At 31.8% G+C, this 22,569-nt stretch overlaps 1 protein-coding gene across 3 annotated transcripts; it reads left to right on the top strand.

Annotated features, from left to right (window-relative positions):
• The first annotated feature begins 1,805 nt into the window (after window positions 1-1,805).
• On the top strand, window positions 1,806-21,603 carry LOC139525167 (caspase-3-like). Of its 3 annotated transcripts, none has more exons than XM_071320358.1 (6): window positions 1,806-1,918; window positions 5,292-5,463; window positions 10,818-11,062; window positions 17,790-17,971; window positions 18,313-18,478; window positions 19,339-21,603. In XM_071320358.1, the coding sequence occupies exons 2-6, from the start codon at window positions 5,363-5,365 to the stop codon at window positions 19,566-19,568; spliced, it is 924 nt and encodes a 307-aa protein (XP_071176459.1). In that variant the 5' UTR covers window positions 1,806-1,918; window positions 5,292-5,362; the 3' UTR covers window positions 19,569-21,603. The 3 variants fall into 3 exon arrangements, with proteins under 3 accessions (XP_071176459.1, XP_071176470.1, XP_071176465.1); XM_071320364.1 differs by lacking the exon at window positions 1,806-1,918 and adding an exon at window positions 1,964-2,029; XM_071320369.1 differs by lacking the exon at window positions 5,292-5,463 and having other exon boundaries at window positions 1,812-1,986; window positions 10,744-11,062.
• Window positions 21,604-22,569: the final 966 nt, after the last annotated feature.

The following is a 22,569-nucleotide window of genomic DNA, read 5'->3' as shown; positions in this document are numbered from 1 at the left end:
CCTAAACAAATATATACTAGTCCAGTGATAATGAACGCCATACTAATTTCCAAATTGTACACATGACTAAAATTAAAATAATACAAGACTAACAAAGGCCAGAGGCTCCTGACTTGGGACAGGCGCAAAAATGCGGCGGGGTTAAACATGTTTGTGAGATCTCAAACCTCCCCCTATACATCTAACCAATGTAGTAAAGTAAACGCATAACAATACGCACATTAAAATTCAGTTCAAGAGAAATCCGAGTCTGATGTCAGAAGATGTAACCAAAGAAAATAAACAAAATGACAATAATACATAAATAACAACAGACTACTAGCAGTTAACTGACATGCCAGCTCCAGACTTCAACTAAACTGACTGAAAGATTATGATTTCATCATATGAACATCAGGCACATCAGGGTTTAGTATCATACCATCATAACATATATGAGAAGAACATAACCCGTGTCATGCCAACAACTGTTTTTAGAATAAATGTGTTTAGTTCCGATGCAAAGACCTTATCAGTGACTCAATATTAACGCCAAAATATGCAATCTTTAATGACTTGACAACAGTATCGTAATTATATCCCTTCTTAATAAGTCTATTCAAAGGTTTTGTAAGTTTCTGAGGTGAATACTGACACCTTTGTGCTTTATAAAGAATATTACCATAAAAAATTGGATGTGAAATACCTGAACGTATTAGAAGTCTGCATGTTGAGCTATATTTACGAATGATGTCTTTGTACCGATGATAAAATTTAGTAAATGTTTTGACTAGTTTGTGATATCGAAAACCCTGGTGTAATAATTTTTCAGTAATACATAAATTTCTCTCGTTAAAATCTAAAACATTGTTACATACACGAGCGAATCGTACAAGTTGAGATATATAAACACCGTAAGATGGTGACAAGGGAACGTCACCATCTAAAAACGGATAATTAACGATAGGAAATGAAAAATCATCCCTTTTATCATAAATTTTAGTATTCAGCTTTCCATTAGTGATAAAGATATCAAGATCGAGAAAAGGGCAGTGGTCATTGTTAGTATTAGCTTTATTTAAAGTAAGTTCAACAGGATAAATTTCATTAATATACATACTGAAGTCGTCCGGCATTATTGAGAGCCAAAATATCATCCAAATATCTAAAAGTATTATTAAATTTGTTTATCAGATGTTGTTTCTTTTGCATATATATTGATCAGCGACTGTGAAAACCGTGCGGTTAATTTCTTTTTACCATAACTATTTTTTTAAATGTTTATTTTAGATTTTCATTATTACAATGCATAAGTCTAAAGTGTCTCAAAGGTCTCCAAATGTAAAAAATATATATGCTAAATATTAAAAAAGTTATGATCCAGTCAATCATCATGTCATAAACATAAAGTGATAATATAATTCTGAATTATTAGAGTTTGCATTTTATACATTTATTGTAATGTTCTGTGGTATATTTCAGTAGTTTTATTGTAATTTGTGTAGTTCTGTGTGATGTTTTGATTGTTGTGATGTTTTTTTGGTATTCTGTGGTGTTCTGTGGTAAAAAGACGCTCCGGAATTAGCCTCGAGTCATTACTTTTCTGTACCCAAATACACAAATTAAGCTTATGTATACATGTGTATTTGGCCAAATTCAATATTTAAAAGACATTAAAATGTTACATTGTCTCTCTCTCTCTCTCTCTCTTTGAAAAAAAAAACCCCAACAGTTTTAAACTCGTAAAGTCTCTGAGCGTAAAGTAAAGAAGACCACCATTAAAAAATATAAATAAAATATTACAAAATCATATCCAATCCGTCTTCGTTTATTATCTTTCATACGTTTTGGAAATACCCTTCGTTTTTCGATAATCTATTTTTAGTCAGTTTCTCAGATACAACAAAGTGTCCATTCACAAAGAGGAAGAGATATACAGGTTTGCATAGTCATTTTAATCAATATTCATTCCGTTCTTTAATGATGAAACATTCGCCTACAGTGGATGTGCATACTGCAAATTAGCTACGGAACCATAGCTCTCACATATGTACATGTATACTTTTTGACAATTTGCGCACAGGCACTTGTCTCAGAAAAAAAAAAATTCCTATATACCTTTATATATATTAAGTATACAAGTGCCTGTGAATTTGCGGTAAAGAGGGAAATTTCATATACACTTTTGAAAAGTTCTATGAAAATGTGCACTTACAACATAAAAAAATAAGTACTGATACACCAATATAGTAAAACTAGATTATAGTTATCTTGTTTAGTATTTTCCCAACAATTACTTGAGAATTTTAAATTTTAAACATACAGGTTTAGATTAAATCGAATTATTAGTAAAATTGAACTAATATTAACTGATTAATGAGTTTACAAAGTATGGCCGAAATGGCTGCATGATGGCCTAAATGACTGTGTCTTAAAAGGGCTATGGCCGATACACTAGTGTGACAGAAACGTACTGCAAAGGTTCTCAATGTGAGCATACTAAATACATTTTGTATTTTGGCCACGAGCATCACTGAAGAGACATGTATTGTCGAAATGCGCATCTGGTGCAACAAAATTGGTACCGTTAATTTTATTACTACCACTGGGTCGATGTCTCTGCCGGTGGACTATTAGTCCCCGAGGGTATCACCAGCCCAGTAGCCAGTACTTCGGTACTGGCATGAAAATACGGATTTGTTTGTGTTATTAAAATTTGCTGTTACAAAATAATGGAAATTATTATAAATTAAGGAATGTAAAAAAAATGTATCTCCCTCATGCAAAGCTCTGATTCCTCTCACAGATTTTTCTACACTTTTTGGATCTTTTGGATTATAGCTCTTCATCTTTTATATAAGCTTTGGATTTCAAATATTTTGGCCACGAGCGTCACTGAAGAGACATGTATTGTCGAAATGCACATCTGGTGCAACAAAATTGGTAACATTAATTTTATTGTAACCTAGGTTTTTACATAAGCTTGATTGGGCTTTACAGAGTGGTATAACATTGTTAAAGAGAGATATATGAATGTTTTTAAGACATTTATCAAATCAGCCTGGCAATACTGTTGTGTTTTGTCAAAGTATTATTCTCTGGTATGAAAAGGATTTGATATTCATTATACATGTATAATTATTTCAACTTATATACTGTAAAAAAATTTACAGCAATCATGCAGTCATTTCTGAATACATTTGATCAATAAAACTGGGATTATATGCTACAAATAGCTAATTTAAATTATAAATAACAAAATTGGACACAACAGATAATACCTGTTCCCTTATTAAAACACATATTCAACTGCAAATGTTTCTTTTTTTGACATGTTTATAACATGGGTAAAATTTACTTTGAATTTGAACTTTTGTGATTTTCATAATTGAGCTTTTAAGATACTGGTAGGAGTGACAATCTACTGGCACCATTGAATTTTGACAGAATAAGTTTTTTTACTTATTTTCTGGGTAAATTAGTTTAAGGATTCCTGAAAAACATTGTCCAAAAAAGAGTCGAGAGATTCATATTACATTAATACCGAAGGGATATAAAAAATCATGTCCAAAACAAACTGACAAAGTCATGACAAAAAATGAAAAACAAAGAAAAGACAAACGGTACACAAAACACAACAAAGAAAACTAAAGACTGAATCTTATATGAAGTTCAATCTATTTTCAAACTGTTATATTGACAAAAAAAATAATTTAAACAACAAAAGGTGCATTGTATTTTGTCTTTTTTTGTCATTTTAAATTGTATTATTTATTTAAGACCTGTAAAAGAGCAATGTCATGAATGTAGAAGATCATACATGTATGTCAATAATAAGCCAAATACATTTGTACATCTAATATTCTAAAATTAAGTGCTTTTAAAATATATACTTCTACCTAACATTTTCAGGTTCCTTAGTTTTTAAAGAGTCAGAAATAATGAATAAAGTTAAACTGGGAGAGATCTGTTTGCGCCAAAAATGCGTCCTTTTGCGCCACAACTTTTTTTCTCTAGTGCTACGTTTGCGCCACCTGTTTTTTAAATTACATGGTATCATTTGCGCCAAAAATAAAATATAAGATTGCGCCAATTTAAAGAAAAACATTCCTTAAACATTTTTCTATTACAGTTTCCTGATTTGGAAGGCAAAAGGCAATCTTAAAGTGGAATATAAATTTAATGTCCATTTCTGAATCTATGTATTGTATACAATTGCTGGAATTACTTCGGACAACACTTAAATGTTCCATCAGCAAAAACATCTTCTGCCCCGCATTCAAAGAAATTTTAATTAGCTTCACAACCGAGAATAACAATGCCACTTTCAATATCATTTACTAAAACAAACTCTTCTTCTTTATTTGTGATCACTCTACCTCTCTTAAAATTTCTTGAAATTCTACAGAACTTTTTGGTTGGGCAGGGTACAGTTATCTTCTCTCTCTGTACATAGACTGTCTTTTGCACTTCAAGTCATTTTTCTGTAGATGTTCCTCTTTATGATGGAATAGCTCTGAACATATGATCTTAGCTGGTTTTTCGGATATATTTTCTGTAGCTTTTCTTTTGCATGCTGTTTGTAGTATTTGACGCTCTCACTTTTGTGGGTCTGTCTCGTGTATATTTGCAAGATTTCCACTCAGACAAAAATGATACTAAATATATATTAATCTTTAATATGTACGATCAATATGTGTTCAGGTAAATTGGCGCAAATGAGTTCCGAAAACTGGCGCAATTGATATATTTGAAAAAACAAAATTGGCGCAAAAGGAGTGTTGCCGTTAAACTTTAGTTATTAATTATGAGCAAAACAAAACCTTTTTTTTTAAAGAAAAGTAGTAGCTTATTTCAATAAATTTTATGTTCTAAGGATGTTTCAGTGTTTCCTAATATGTTAAAAAAAATGTATCATATATATCCAATATTTTGTGCAGCAACAGAATATGATCTGACCAATACAGATACATGCAAATGGATCTCTTGTAAATTATAAGATAATAAAGTAGGTGTATATTGTTGTTATTATTGAAAGTCTGCAATTTGATATACATGTATAACATTAGAATTACTCATAACTTTCCTAAAAGATGGGATGCCATTTATTTATCTATTTTGTTTAGTTAAAAATTCCTGCGAGAGGGACATTTACCATAATAACAATCATTTTCACCTTTTAGCATGCATGTCATATTAAATAAAACAATTTGAAGAGTGAAAATTTCATTAGTATATAATCATGATAATATATGCATGTTACATGTACATCATGTACATGGATGTGATGAAATTTGAACCATACATTGTAGGTGTAATTAAGGTCTCAAACAGCAATAGTGTTGCCAAAGTGATAATATAGTATACAGTTATTAAAGAAGATATGTCTCAGCCTGATGAGAGAGATTCTATACCTGTTACTTCAGAGGAACAAACATCCTTAAAACAAGGACTTATGACTAATGGTATTAAACAACCAGAAAGGTACATATATTATTACTTATATAAATTTGTTTTCTTTGCATAATATACTAAATTTTTTATCTAAACACTTCATCAAATATATACAGGAAATCCATACATGTATAAATCATAAATCATAAATTAGTTTTATAAATGCCACTTAAACTTTTCACTTACCTAGAGGATTTACAGGATTGCTAAGATCCCTGCCACAAACTGTGTGCATAATTTGTATCTGTACTCATGGTATTGTTTACTGTTTGCAGGTTGTTGAAAAAAGAATAGTAAGAAATTTGTTTGTTTAATTAGCTTTTTTAGATATTTAGTTTGGTTCCTCAGAATAAGTGTCCCTTTGTTAGAAAGTCTGACTTTCCGAAAATTGTTTAAGATAAATCAAAATGAATTGTTCAATATACATAAATTTAATGATTTGTGTCTATGCAGTAGAACAGTACATACCTAATACATTACACAATGCAATACAATTAAATTATTTATATAATAATTATATTTGATATACCTAGACAAATGCTAGAGTAACTAATAAATTTTACTGTATGATTATAGGTAAATTTTAAATGGTACATATATATATAGCAGGCTATTATGAAAATATTTATAACTCCTTCTGCTTATTATTGCATGTCTCAGTTCAGGAAACAGGAGAATATATAACATGTATAAGGTATATTTAATGTAAAATAAATATTTGTTTAGCTCAACTAGCCTAAAAGGCCATGTGAGCTTTTACCATCCATTTGTGTCTGAAATCTCTGAACTTATTTCAACTATACTTGGGCTGAATTATCCTTAGCTAGGACATGTAGTATAAAACTATTTTTTTTTTATCCATCAAAAAACAGGACTGCCATGGCTATAAATAAAACATAGGAGGAAATGCAGTTTTTGGCTTATATCTCAAAAATAAAGCAGTTAGAGCAAATCTAAACGAGGGGTCAAAATTATTAGCTGGTCAAGCTTTATGTCCTGTGAAATATTCAGAAGAATCAAATGTTCCAATTAAGAGTGATTGCCTTTCAAATATATTTTTGTTGTTGCAAATTTAGCAGTTTTTAATAAATTTAACAGACATGACAGTTAAAGAAAACATTTAAAATGTAAAGAGGGCCAGAAATAAACCATCTATGAATAAGTCAACTTGCATAAATCTCAAAACAACCCTTCATAAGAGCTATTGGCTTAATTTAAATGATGATTTTTAACATTTTAATTTTTTTTAGGGAACTAATATTGATACTGATAATCTATTGATAGAAAAATTGTTAAAAAAAAATGATCTACAAAAAAGTCAACATGGACAAAAATTGTTTGACCCCTTATATGACTTATTGCCTTGAAAGACAAATTATACTCATTTTTTTGCATATTATTTCACAAACTATAAGAGATAAAGATAAATTGTTAAAGCAAAAGTGTTCTGCAAAAAATATCTACTTGGTCGACATTGTCAATTACATAAAAAATGTAACTGCTTATTGGACAAAAAAAAATGTTGGAGTTATTGCCCTTGAAAAGTTGATTTTTGTCGAGCCAGCAACTTTTGTTGCAGAAAGCTCGACATAGGAATAGTGATCTGGTGGCGGCGGCGGCGGCGGAGGCGGCGTGAGCTCACTTCTTAAAAGCTTTATATTTTAGAATGTGGAAGACCTGGATGCTTCATACTTTGTATATATATGCTTCATGTTACGAAGTTTCCGTCAGTCACATGTCCAATGTCCTTGACCTCATTTTCATTGTTCAGTGACCACTTGAAAAAAAAGTTCAAATTTTTTGTAATGTTGAATTCTCTCTTATTATAAGTAATAGGATAACTATATTTGATATGTGCGTACCTTGCAAGGTCCTCGTGTCTGTCAGACAGTTTTTACTTGACCTCGACCTCATTTCATGGATCAGTGAACAAGGTTAAGTTTTGGTGGTCAAGTCCATATCTTAGATACTATAAGCAATAGGGCTAGTATATTCGTTGTATGGAAGGACTGTAAGGTGTACATGTCCAACTGTCAGGTGTCATCTGACCCTGACCTCATTTTCATGGTTCAGTGGTTATAGTTAAATTTTTGTGTTTTGGTCTGTTTTTCTCATACCATATGCAATAGGTCTACTATATTTGTTGTATGGAATGATTGTTAAGTGTACATGTCTAGCGGGCAGATGTCATGTGACCTTGACCTCATTTTCATGGTTCAGTGGTCAAAGTTAAGTTTTTGAGTTTTGGTCTTTTTATCTAATGCTATATGCCATAGGTCAACTATATTTGGTGTATGGAAATATTTTATGATCTTTATGTCAGTCGAGCAGGTTTTATTAAACCGTGACCTCATTTTCACGGTTCATTGCACAGTGTTAAGTTTTTGTGTTTTGGTCAATTTTTCTTAAACTATAAGTAATGTGTCAACTATATATGTTGTATAGAAGCATTGTTAGCTGTACCTGTCTGCCTGGCATGGTTCATCTGACCTGGACCTCTTTTTCAAGGTTCATTGGTCTTTGTTTAGTTATCTTGGTTAATGTTAAGTTTATGTGACAGTGTTAATAAAACTTAGCTTTATATTTAGGACTATCAACATAATATCAATGATTAGTATAGAAGGCAAGACATTTCAGCGTGTGCACTCTTGTTTTATCCATTTTACAATTCTTTTGCAGAATTTTTTTAAACAAAAATGTAATAATATAACATGGCTGAAATTGTTAACTGACTTCATTTAGGTGTTATTGCCCCTGTGTATGTACATTTTTACCCATTTTAAAGATTTATTGCTGAAACAAAGATATATAGATAGCAACAGTTTCTAGAATAAATGTTCAGCATAATATAGCATATTAATCTATTGTAATAAAAATTCATAATATCTGATAAAATTAGTAGATTTAGCTAACAAAGTCCTTATATTTGTATAAAGTAACATTCGTTTAAAGTGGAAAATTGTTAAAACGTTAAATAAGCTACAATTAAAAATTGCTTGAAAGTCCCTCTCTGTATTCATATAGATAACTCTGGTTAATTTCCCAATCAATATATCATGAAGGGGATAATAAATAATTCGACTTTCATTTATAGTCTTTTTCAAAAATGATGAACGGTTCTTTATATTGATATGTAATCATTTTAAACGTTTCAATTAAATTTATGAAATTTTATTCGTACATCAATGTTTTAGATACACCAATAACAAAAACTGAAAGATATTGAATTGATACATTTTGTAATTATTCAAAATTATATCAGAAACCTATACTTATAAATTATAAAATAATGAACCTGTTAAAGGGAGACACTACTCGCATAACCTTTTTTTTTGAATCGGCACATAATACAAAGGAATGTCACTCTTGCATACAAATGGCTAGTCCGAGATTACTATGACATCCAATGGCTGTTTTGCCAGACAAGCTGGGGCCGTTGGACGTCAGAGTAATCTCGGACTAACAAATGGCACATCAAATTAATTGTGCATTCGTGCTCCACCTGCAATGAAGATTCTAAATTATATATATATAACCAAAAGTTGTAAATCTATAGGATAGTGAAGACCAATGAAAGCTAACCCACTGTAAAAATATTTCTTTGAAATTTTTTAAAACTTCCTCAGAAAAATGCTTGAGCCACTTAACTTTCCTAGCTCATAATTAACGTTTTCACACAATATTTTAATAAAGTAGCAAAAGATTATTTGCTTCTCAAAGTGTAAGAAGCAATAAAAATCGTATGCTTGCATTATTTGCATTTTTAAAAATACCGGTTTGTAACAAATCACAAGTACATGTAAAAGATACGACTAAATACCGATATCCCGATATCGTCAGGTAAATACAATGTATGCTACATCATATGATCTACAAATCAGTCTTGTATTTTAATTTGTCAACCAGCTCTTAAAGAAGTTATTTCCCCTTAATCATGATAATTATCATCAATTTTTTGCATTTTTGTCAAAAATATAGGTCTGGAGTTTTAAAAAGCGAAAAAGATCACCAAATTTAAATTGGCAGGAGAGTCAAGATGCTCAAATGATTCCATTAGAAGTAGAATTTATTTATGTTATAGGATTTAATGCCATTACCTAATTTACTTTTTTCATTTCAAAAACTTTGATAAATAGGTATAAACTGTGAACATTAAAGTATGATTATCAGTACAAGACCTAAAAAAATGTCCAAAATAGTATCTACAAATAAGTAAATATAACTGATTGTAACAAACAAGAATTACAATATAAAAGTGGCACATTTTTTACAAGGAGAAGGATTCAGACTTGTTTTTGCAATACCATATAAAAAAGAAGATGTGGTATGCTTTCCAATGAGACAACTCTTTAAAAGAGACCAAAATGACTTAATAATTACAGGTCACTCACTGTATGACCTCCAACAACGAGAAAAGCCCATAACACATAGTCAGCTATAAAAGGCCGGGAAATGACTAATGTAAGACAATTCAAACGAGAAAATTATTGGCCTTATTTATGTACAAATGTGTAACACATCAACAAATGACAGCCACTGAATGACAGGCTTGGGACAGGCACAAACATCCAAACATACAAAATATAGCGGGGCTAAACATTTAGCCATGGCGTTGTCAGTTTATTTTCGATTTATGAGTTTGACTGTCCCTTTGGTATCTTTCATCCCTGTTTTAGCGGGTAACTTACTAATCTGGAACAGTGGTGTAACGAACGGTACAACAAACATAATAACAAACTATAAAGATCAGTTGAAAAAGGCTTAACTCATCAGATAGTTACAAATAGAAATACATCTTACAAAAACAGAGAGGATGTGGCCGGATGCTTGTACATCTCTACAACCAAAAGACACTTAGTACAGATCTGAGAGTACTCCCAGTTACTGACAGCTAATCCATATATCTGCATTGATTTCCAAGTTTTAAAACTTTTTTAAGCCCTATAAAAGTGTCACAATGTTTTAAGGTCTGTCTAAATGTTTAAATACTTATTTTGTCATATAAAATCATCATTTTAAAATCACTAGAAATTTTGGTTGATTGAGTTTTCCAAATGTTTTAATATATGTTTTAAATATATCCAACTACCTATTTTTGTTTACTGTGTGTGTGTAATGTTCATTGGATATCAATTTTCGTGGGTACAAGGGTACCACTGTCACAATTTCAAATATTCACCGAATTGCAAATATCCTAAAGGAATTATGCAGACTTTTTAAAACCATGCAATTAAGTATCCACGAATATTCCAGTTTTGCTCAACCACGAAAATTGATACCCACGAAAATATATGAATCCACAGTACTTAGAGTATAGATTGTGCAGTTGCAATTGATAGTTTTGGAGTAAAAACTTTTTTAATATGCAATTTTATTTTTATTAGTGTCTGCAATTCAGGCCCAGGTACAATATCTAAAAGCCATTTGAACCAAGATACATATCCAATTAATGCTGGGATAGCAGTTGTCATAAACAACATAGAATTCAAGAGGGATTTGGGTTTACCTGACCGTAAAGGAAGCGATGTGGATGCCTCATCTCTCTTCCAAAGATTCCAGGAACTTGGTTTTGATAGTGATCTTTTAAATGATGCCAGTATTGAAGATATGAATGAAAAGTTCAAAGAAAGTAAGAAATAATAAGGCAGTTTCAAGATGGGAATTGTACACTTCATGAAAAAGTATGGAATTTATAACTAACCACATGAGTTGTTATCTATAAACTTACAGTAAACTCTTTGTTGAATGGTAGATCATTAAAATATTCAATCAAGTTATTTATCATGTTAATGAGATTGGTATACCTTTTTAGCTCACCTTGCCAAACGGGCCAAGTGAGCTTTTCTCCGCAAGCCTTGCATCCGTCCTCTGTCGTCTGCGTCTGTCGTCAGTCCTCCTTTGTCAGCGTCTGTAAACTTTTAAAAAAAATCTTCTCCTCTGAAACTCCTGGTCCAAATTTAACCAAACTTAGCAACAATCATCACTAGGGTATTTAGTTTTAAAAAGGTGCCCAAAGACCCTGCCTGCCAACCAAGATGGTTGACATGGCTAAAAATAGAACATACGTGTATAATGCAGTTTTTGGCTGATATCTCTGAAACTAAAGCATTTATAGCAAATCTGACGTGGTCAAAATGTTCATCATATTGAAATCTATCTGCCCATAAATTTTCAGATTAATCAGACAACCTGTTGTTGGGCTGCTGTCCCTGAATTGGTAATTGTAAGGAAATTTTGCAGTTTTTAATTGACCGCAAAAATTAAAATATTTTTGGTCGTATATTGGTATCACGTTGTCGTCGTCAGCGTCAGCGTCATCCAAAGAAGAATGGTTTCCGGATAATAACTTTAGTTGTGGTAAATAGAAATCAATAAAATTTGAACACAATGTATATAACCACGAAAGGAAAGTTGGGATTGATTTTGGGGGTTATGGTCCAAAAGTTTTAGGAAGTAGGGGCCCACAGTTGTGTATTAGTATTTTAATTGCTCTGTAATTGTACCACAATGTTTAATACCATAAGTAGAAGGTTAGGATTTATTTTAAGGGTTATTGGGCAATATTGTAGGATTTAACGGCCAAAAAGGGGCCAAAAACAAGCATTTTTCTAGTTTTAAGACAATAACTTGTGTGTAACTGTATGGATCTCTCTGCCATTGTACCACAAGGTTCCATATAACAAAGGGAAGGCTTGGAATGATTATTGGGGTTATGGTCCAAAAGGTTTAGGAATCAGGGGCCAAAAAGGGTCCCAAATAAGCATTTTTGTAGTTTTCAGTTAATAAGTTGTGTATTAGTATTTCAATTGCTCTGTAATTGTACCACAATGTGTAATACCATAAGTAGAAGGTTCAGATTTATTTTAAGGGTTATGGAGTAATTATTCTAGAATTTAAGGGCCAAAAAAGGGACCAAAAACAAGCATTTTTATAGTTATGTGACAATAACTTGTATGTAACTGTATGGATCTCTCTGCCATTGTACAAAAAGGTTCCATATAACGAAGGGAAGGCTTGGAATGATTATGGGGGTTATGGTCTAAAGGTTTAGGAATTAGGGGCCAAAAAATGGGGCCCAAATAAGCATTTTTGTATTTTTCAGTCAATAACTTGTGTTTAAGTTTATAAATATCTCTGAAATTAAAACACAAGTTTCCATACTACAAAGTGATGGTTGTTGGGGGTTATGGCTCAAATCATTTAGCAATTAGGCACAAAAAGGGGGTAAAACAAGGGTTTCTTTTGTTGAAAGACAATTTAACTTTACTTACTTGGGTTTCAACAATACGATTTTACTTGAACCACTCGAGTTAACCCCGCGTACCCTGGTTCCAACCCTCACCAAGGCCAGGGTTAAACTCGAGAAACTCTTGAATGACATCAAACCAATGAGAATATTTTTTTTTATGCTTGGTCAGGGCCTTAACCTAGAGTTACTAGAGTTGTTCCGAATATCAACGCTGGTGCATTCACGTGATAATCTATTAACTCTGAAGTCAATTGTAGAGTTTCAAGTAAACTCCGCCAATGACAATTATAAGGGAGGTAATTCAATATAAATTCCATTTTAAGAATACTGTTACATAGATATGTTTACACTGCTTAAAAATTATATATTAAGAAATGATGATTGTCTTGAGATGATTAGTTGTAAATTTATTTTAGAAGTTAATTACTAAAATTAATTTTAACCATGACTGTATGCCATTTTATATTTAAATGAGTAGTTATTGTTGCAAACTCCATTAGAAATTTGAAATGAGATTATTTTTGGAATCATGAAAAGGGGTAGGTGAAAAAAAACAATTTTTCTCATTTCAGATTTCAAAAATTAAAATGAAAATTTCTTAAAATGTTTTTATTTGAAGGGATTAATATTCAAAAGGCATAGTGTATTTCAAAAGCAAACAAATAATTTTAAGTTCATTAGACCATATTCATTCTGTGTCAGAAACCTATGCTGTGTCCACTATCTAATCACAATCCAAATTCAGACCTGTAAAAAGCATAATGGTTACATGGATAAGATGAAACCATTTTTATTGTGCCTGGGAAGCGCATGATGGTATTTCCTTCATTTGTGAAATTAGGAAAAGTGTGAAAAATGAAGTCTGATTATGATGATTTATTTTGTCCTTGAACCTGTCAAAAGGTAATTTCTGTTAAGAAAATATGTCACTGTACATGTTTACATCACTTAATCCAGAACCAACAATCTTGGTCTGAAATAACTTGGCAATCAGAAAAAACTTAGCAATAACAACAATCCTTTGAGTATTTTAAAGTGTCTGATAGATCTTCCTCCCTACCAAATGGCCTCCATGGCAAAAATAGAACATAATGGTCAAATGCAAGATTTTCCATTATCATGAACATTGTTAGACTTACGTATACGTTTATACATGAAGATAGAGTCAAAATAGAGAAAATATGTCAATACAATTGAGAATGGAAATGGTGAATGGCTCAAAGCTCTATCTTGTTCAGAAAGGAAAGAACAGCTTTCTTGTTTTTCATTTTTGTCGAGTCTGCAACTTTTTTTGTAGAAAGCTCGACATAGGGATAGTGATCGGGTGGCAGCAGCCTTAGCTAACTTCTTAAAAGCTTTATATTTTAGAAGGTGGAAGACCTGGATGCTTAATACTTTGTACTAGTATATAGATGCCTCATGTTACGAAGTTCCCGTTAGTCACATGTCCAATGTCCTTGACCTCATTTTCATAGTTCAGTGACAACTTGGAAAAAAAAGATTTTTAGCTAACCTGGCCCCAAGGGGCAAGTGAGCTTTTCTCGTCACTTGGCGTCTGTCGTTCGTCGTCTGTCGTCTTTGTTAACTTTTTACATTTTGAACTTCTTCTAGAGAACCACTGAATGGAATGAAACTAAACATGGTATGAATGTTCCTTATGAAGTGCTGACCAAGTGTTGTTACTTTGTAGCCGATCCATCATCCAAGATGGCCGCCAGTGGGGGACTAGGTTTAACATAGGACCCTATGGGAAATGCATACAAATGACATCTTCTAGAGAATCACTGAATTGAATGAAACCAAACATGACATGAATGTTCCTTATGAGGTGCTGACCAAGTGTTGTTCCTTTGTAGCTGATCCATCATCCAAGATGGCCGCCAGCAGGGGACTTAGTTTAACATAGGACCCCATGGGAAATGCATACAAATGACTTCTTCTAGAGAACCACTGAATGGAATGAAATCAAACATGGCATGAATGTTCCTTGTGAAGTTCTGACCAACTGTTGTTACTTTGTAGCTGATCCATCATCCAAGATGGCCGCCAGCGGGGGACTTAGTTTAAGATAGGACCCTATGGGAAATTCATACAAATGACTTCTTTTAGAGAACCACTGAATGGAATGAAACCAAACATGACATAAATGTTCCTTATGAGGTGCTGACCAAGTGTTGTTACTTTGTAGCTGATCCATCATCCAAGATGGCCGCCAGCAGGGGGACTTAGTTTAACATAGGACCCTATGGTAAATGCATACAAATGACATCTTTTAGAGAACCACTGGTTGGAATGAAACCAAACATGGCTCAAATGTTCCTTATGAGGTGCTGACCAAGTGTTGTTACTTTGTAGCTGATCCATCATCCAAGATGGCCGCCAGCGGGGGGTCTTAGTTTAACATAGGACCCTATGGGAAATGCATACAAATGACATCTTTTAGAGAACCACTGAATGGAATGAAACCAAACATAGCATGAATGTTCCTTATGTGATGCTGACCAACTGTTGTTACTTTGTCTCCGATCCAAAATCCAAGATGGCTGCCTGTGGGGGGCTTAGTTTAACATAGGACCCTATGGGAAATGCATACAAAAAAAATTAATTACATCTTCTAGAGAATCACTAAATTGAATGAAACCAAACATGGCATGAATGTTCCTTATGAGGTGCTGACCAAGTGTTGTTACTTTGTAGCTGATCCATCATCCAAGATGGCCTCCAGCGGGGGACTTAGTTTATTTAACATAGGACCCTATGGGAAATGCATACAAATGACTTCTTCTAGAAAACCACTGAATGGAATGAAACCAAACATGGCATGAATGTTCCTTGTGAAGTGCTGACCAAGTGTTGTTACTTTGTAGCTGATCCATCATCCAAGATGGCCGCCAGCGGGGGGACTTAGTTTAACATAGGACCCTATGGGAAATGCATACAAATGACATCTTTAAGAGAACCACTGTTTGGAATGAAACCAAACATGGCTTGAATGTTCCTTATGAGGTGCATAGGTTGATAGTTGAAATTTTTCAATTTTAACGTCAAATTTTAACACGCAATGTTGAATATAGATTTTATCATACTGTCTATAATATATATCCTAGTGCCATGAAACTTTGTAAGCAGTCTCATAGTTTATTAAGCTTAGATCATACCAAGTTTTATTAAGATTGGTCAATTTTTTCTATCCTATTAGGTCTGAGTACACAGTTATCGTGCCTTGATTTTCGTTGTCCTCGAATATAGTCCCTAGTGTGGACAGTGTGTTACTTGTCAATTTGATTATACCCCTTCCAAATTTATTTATTTATGTTTTATGCCTGAAATAGCAAGAAGGGGGATAAAATTACACTGTAAAAAGATTTGATTCATGAATTATAATGTAAAGTAGTGATTTGGTTCAGTTGAAAAAGGTCAAAAATTAGCATTTCGGAAGCTGTCAAAAGATTTAAAGCCCCCCTTCACATAAAATTGTCCATATTTTGAGTTAGAGCTGATGAAGTTTTCTATAATTTTGATATAATTTGTCCCAAAAGTAGTACAACACACTGTAAAAATATTATGGAGAAAGCGCAGGTGGGATTTTTTTTATTTCCATTTATTGTCTAAAGGAAATGCACTACGAAATAACTGTGTACTCGGACCAGGTGTCATCTGACCTTGACCTCATTTTCATGGTTCAGTGGTTATAGTTAAGTTTTTGTGTTTTGGTCTGTTTTTCTCATACTTTATGCAATAGGTCTACTATATAAGTTGTATGGAATGATTGTGAAGTGTACATGTCTAGCGGGCAGATGTCATCTGACCTTGACCTCATTTTCATGGTTCAGTGGTCAAAGTTAAGTTTTTGAGTTTGGTCTTTTAATCTAATATAAGATGCCAAAGGTCAACCATAATTGGTGTATGGAAATATTTTATGATCTTTATGTCAGTCCCGCAGGTTTTATTTTACCATCACCTCAATTTCACGGTTCATTGCACAGTGTTAAGTTTTTGTGTTTTGGTCTATTTTTCTTAAACTATAAGTAATAGGTCAACTATATTTGTTTTATGGAAGCATTGTTAGCTGTACATGTCTGCCTGGCATGGTATGTATAAATACCAGGCCACGTCCACTTGTATTTTTGTCTATCTGATGAGTTAAGCCTTTTTCAACTGATTTTTATAGTTCGTTCTTATGTTGTACTGTTATACCACTGTCCAAGGTTAGGGGAGGGTTGGGATCCTGCTAACATGTTTAACCCTGCCATATTATTTATGTATGTGCCTGTCCCAAGTCAGGAGCCTGTAATTCAGTGGTTGTCGTTTGTTTATGTGTTACATATTTGTTTTTCGTTCATTTTTTTTACATAAATAAGGCAGTTAGTTTTCTCGTTTGAATTGTTTTACATTGTCTTATCTGGGCCTTTTACAGCTCACTATGCGGTATGGGCTTTGCTCATTGTTGAAGGCCATACAGTGACCTATAGTTGTTAATGTCTGTGTCATTTTGGTCTTTTGTGGATAGTTGTCTCATTGGCAATCATACCACATCTTTTTTATATATTCATCTGACCTTGACCTCATTTTCATGGTTCATTGGTCTGTGTTTAGCTATCTTGGTTTATGTTAAGTTTATGTGACAGTTGTATTAAAGCTTTATACTTAGGACTATCAACATAATATCAATGATTAGCAAAGAAGGCGAGACATTTCAGTATATTCTTTTTATTTAAATTGTTTTACATCAGTCATGTTTGAGCTGTTTATTGCTAATTATATAGTATGGGCTTTGTTTGTTATTGAAGGATATACAGTGACCTATAGCTGCTAAGAATGACATTCACTTTATTTAGCCTCTGCTGGATATATATCTGTCAAATAGGTCAACATGAACAATTTTAAGAAGTTAATGAATTGCATGTCAATGTTGCAAATCTTTAGCAGATAGAGAAAAAATGATAAGCAACAAATAAGATTAGTTTTGTCATGAATTATAAAAGAAAATGAATATTGTAAAAATTCTTCAGTTGATATAAAAATGTTCTTTCCAAAGAATAATTTGGTAAAATTTAAAGATTTGTATTGAAGTTCAGCCAATTATTTTATATTTTTGTCTTTGTAGTTAAAGATGACAAGGAGAACTTAAAGAAAACAGGCTGCCTGATTGTTGCTTTGTTAACACATGGTAATGAGGACAGTATTTATATGACAGATGTGTCTGTAAAGATCAAAACAATAATGGATGAATTCAATGCAACAAACTGTCCAGAACTTATTCTAAAGCCAAAGGTTTTCATTTTTCAGGTAAAATATGTTGATCTCAAATGTTTTAGTTTCACTGCATCATCATGCTTTGTTTGACTTCAAAAACTTTTCCAATTATAAACTAGAAAATCAAAATATCTATAGGAACCAAATTTAGAAAACACTTTGTTTACTTAAGTGCAGTACAGAAATGAGATTAAAGAAGAAATTTATATTTGTGGAAGGGTTTCTAACAAATGTACATAGTAATATTTTTCGTCTTGATAGATTAGAAATAATATTATAAATTTTCCAAAGAGTAAATTGAATTAAAAGTTTATTATTATTGTTATTGTAAATTTACGGTATTTGTTAAATTTATTGTTCAACAAAAAATGTAGGCCTGTAGAGGAGGAGGATTAGGACGTGGAGTAAACAGAAAGGTTATAAGAGATCCAAACCAGGCAGACGCTGGTGCTGAATATGATGCATATGATGAGATATATGGAGACACAATACGTATTCCGAATGAAGCAGATTTCTTAGCAGTGTATTCTACTTCTTCTGGTTAGTGTAGTATATCAGTATTAATGGTTGCACTATTCAAAGGAATTGAAGTGTAGTGCTTATAATTACCATGGGGGAAAGGGGGGGGGGGCACTTCCTATGTACAAGGTGTTAGGATGTGCTACTGCACTAGGTCATATTTTGCAGCTGCTAAGTATGTGAAAATATATATAGGTGGGGAAAACTATTACAAATACATGATACACTAATGTTGCCATTACTTAATATATGAAAAGCACTGAAATGTTTTCACAGCGAAAGGTCTTGTGTCATAAACTATCATTACTTCAGGAATCTGATACACTTTAACAACACACCACAAAAAACCACACCACATGAAACCCAATGCAACCAATATGGAAAAATTAATATATGAAAAGGCTCATAATATTTCCTTGTTATTCTTTACATGAAATATGTGGTCAGAAATAAATGTTTAACTGAATGAAATGGATACTAAATATTACAACAAAAATATTGAGCACAACATGAACTTTGCAAAATTTACATTCTACCTATACTTATGCCTTTACAAAAGACATTGATCAATATATGTTATTTTTTAAACAAGTTTTATTTTTTTCCAAAATATGTTATTTTTGAAATTTGAGTTATAGTTGTTGTACATAATTGTAGATGTACATAATATATTTAAGTGAATCTTTGTTATAACAAAATTATTCTCTGTGTCATAATCGTTTGCTGTCCACCATTTACAAAGAATGCCCATCAAAATACATATACACAATGCTTGGATTTTAAAAAGAAACATAAATTAATGAAGAATACATCCTAAATTAATTGCTGCTATGAAAATTTATGAAAATTTTCTTTGTATGATGTTATTTTCTTTCAAACAGGTTATGGATCCTTCCGAAACACAGAGAAAGGGTCACCCTTTGTACGCCAGTTATCAGAAGAGCTTCTGAAAATGAAGAAAGATGATGATTTCTACAGAATCTTGACGAGAGTTAATAAAAAAGTTGGAATGGGATATAAGCCAAATTTTCCAAACAGCGGTGATGTGACCCAGATGCCTTGCTTCATTTCACATCTTACAAAGGAATTGTACTTGAAACAAATGAATTAGAAAATTCATCCATACCACGCTAAAAACTGATGACAATCATATAAAAATAAATGACTTATTTAAAAAGCAGTTACAGCTTCTTATCTATCATCAATATAAGATTTCTGTATATCAAAACTGAATACCATATATATGCAATGTCATCGTTAAAAAAATTGTTTAAGTAAAAAAAAAAATCATGGTCATAGCTTTAAACATATAGATGTGAACTAATAGCAGACCTGTACATTGTATATAGCCTGTAAGGTAGGAGTAATCCACATCCATAATTGTTCATTTTCATTTAAGGCTAACTTTTTATTACAGTAAATAAGTGAAATTGCATACTACAAAAAGTTTCTGACTTCATATTATTTCATGTGAAATGCAGTTTGTTGAGTTTTTTTTTTTTAAATGGTGATAGTTATAATTTATAGGTATTCACAGAAAGTATGTCATGAATTTAGAAATAAATTAAAGATAAATTATTTGATAATATTTTGTATTACAGGGATCAGTTTGATGAAGGTAAATGAGATCCTTAATTATTAATGCATGAAATTTGAGTTTAAATTTTACTTGGAAACCATGAACCAACTAATCAGTTGCTTAATTGCATACATTTTAAGTTGATTAAGTTTGGAGTGTAGTTGATTATCTATATTGATTAATAATCAGTAACATTCATGCAACATTTCTTTTACTTTTGAGTAATACATCTTTTAGGCTGTTAAAGACACCATATGTACATACAGATTTTAACACTATATTAAAAGCAATTGCACTGCTAAGTCATATTTCTGTTCATATAAGCATATTTTGTCAAAGATATTGTTGAACAATGGCCAAAAAATGTGAGATTATTTGTTATTAATTCAGGTAATCGCTGCATCATAATAGTTGCTTGGTAGATGACAAATATATCAAAAGTTGATAGCAAGATTTATCTGTTTTGACACATATCCCATTCCTATTATTGTATCAGTTGAAATATCACAATGATTCTTTAGTTTACAGAATCCTTAGGTTATGTTACACAGAGTTCGATGTTGCCATGCACTATTTTGTTGAACTGTTTTTAGTACATTTTTAATCATACCAGGAATAACTATATGTCATTACTTATAAAATAGGCTATTAAAAAAATTGAAATATCTCTCTCATGAAAAATAACAATCTTAACATTATATGAATTAGCTACTTTTAAAAAGCATATTAGTTACATAGTAAATTGAAATATAGCAATGAAAAATCATTTCATCATATTGAACCGAAAGCTCTGTAATAAGTTTTATTCATATTTTTGTTTTTTCTATTTATCTTTATTTTAGAAAGACCTCTTTGAATGTATTGTTTTGATAGCATGTGTGACATAATGTCAACAGATGTATACCTCATTATTATCATGTTAGAATTATTTCAATATTCAATATTTTGAGAGAGAGACAAACAAATTAATATAATAGCTTCACAAGAGAACTGGGGTAGATTCTATGTGAGGGATTGAGATAAGAATCTGTACTCTTGCCTTTACATATTAAATGTAAGATCATGTTTAGTATCGGATCATTGCAAATGACATCAAACATTGTTAAATACTAAGTGAGAATATGTAATACTTCTGTTTTATCCATATACAAGTAAGTTTATGTAATAGTAAATTTCAAACGAAAGATCTTTTGTTATTTTTAATTTGAAAATTAATGTATTAACCAAAACAAATTTAGGCTGCACATGTTATATGTGAACTACTTTTGAATTTAAAATACTTTAAGATTTTCAGACACACTATAGATTTGCTATTTTCCCAGTTACTTAAGTTATTTTGTTTTGACAACTTTGTTTAATCAGCAGGTTCTGCTGTAATTTTTGAAAATTATATGGTCTTTGAAATTTAAATTATACCATTTCTTTCTTGTTAACATTCACTATTTGTAAGTTAAAAATAGGGATCATACTATTTTATTTATCTGTTAAAGCTTTTTACATTGTTAATGACTTTTTTGTACATATCAATATTTTGTATATTTTTTCAAAATAAAGTTCCATCATTTACTATATTTGATTAAGCATATCATGTCATGAACCCCTATGCATGTTCTTTTTAAATACATATGTGTATGAATTAAGAGGAGACAATAGTTGTATACCGATATTCAAATCGCGGAAATTCATTTAAAAAGACAAATAAAGGCAACATACAAAAACATACGGAGTCACATAGTACAGTTGATTATGTTCATCTGAATAAGTAATCTAATTGTTTCAAATGACCTAATATTGTACTAATGAATTGAACAAAGAATTATTAATTGTACACTTTCATCAAAGATTAAAAATATTTTGATTTTACATTCGTCAGGTTTTTTTCTGTTAATCATATTATAATTTGATTTTTTACTACATAAACTTTTGCTTTACCTGAGCACGCTTAATTTGTAGCAATAAGTAATGTTCAATTTTGATTTGACAGAAAATATGCATTTGATCAACAAAATGAAAATGAACAAAGGTCAACTCATTACAATGTCAGAATACTTTCATTTAATCCACCGTTTCTGATCACTCGGTCAAATAAGCTAAAATAAAGCCTAGATGTATAAATAAAAATTATGTTACCTCTTGGTAAGATCTATCATAAAAAAAGTTGGAGCTTGATGGTTTCAATGAAAAAGGATAAAGGGTACAACATGAGTATGTTTTAGTATGGTATCCTCCTGAACATCTTTGTAATACTGTGGATTCATTATTATTCGTTGGATACCAATTTTCGTTGTTTTCGTGGGTACAGGTGAACCACGAATGTTCAACGAATTACACATTTTCTATAGGCTTTGTATGCAGAATTTGACAAAACCACGAAATCAAAAACCCACGAAAATGCAAGTGTTCCACAATCCACGAAAATTGATACCCACGGAAATAATTGTATCCACAGCATGGAACGTTGCAAACTAACCTAATAACAGCTACTAGCCGGTTCTTATCTGAAAACAAACAAATGGATCCGCTAGTACAAATT

This window comes from Mytilus edulis, chromosome 1, assembly GCF_963676685.1.
Source record: "Mytilus edulis chromosome 1, xbMytEdul2.2, whole genome shotgun sequence".
Taxonomy (NCBI): Eukaryota; Metazoa; Mollusca; class Bivalvia; order Mytilida; family Mytilidae; genus Mytilus; species Mytilus edulis.
This window is presented reverse-complemented; position numbering and strand designations above follow the sequence as displayed.

What these genes read in the sequence shown, in the direction of transcription:
- LOC139525167 (XM_071320358.1), top strand. Translation starts at nt 5,363, where the DNA reads ATGTCTCAGCCTGATGAGAGAGATTCTATACCTGTTACTTCAGAGGAA. An exon ending in CAAAGGTTTTCATTTTTCAG is followed by an intron (nt 17,972 to 18,312) that starts GTAAAATATGTT and finishes CAAAAAATGTAG; the next exon opens with GCCTGTAGAGGAGGAGGATT. An exon ending in AGTGTATTCTACTTCTTCTG is followed by an intron (nt 18,479 to 19,338) that starts GTTAGTGTAGTA and finishes TCTTTCAAACAG; the next exon opens with GTTATGGATCCTTCCGAAAC.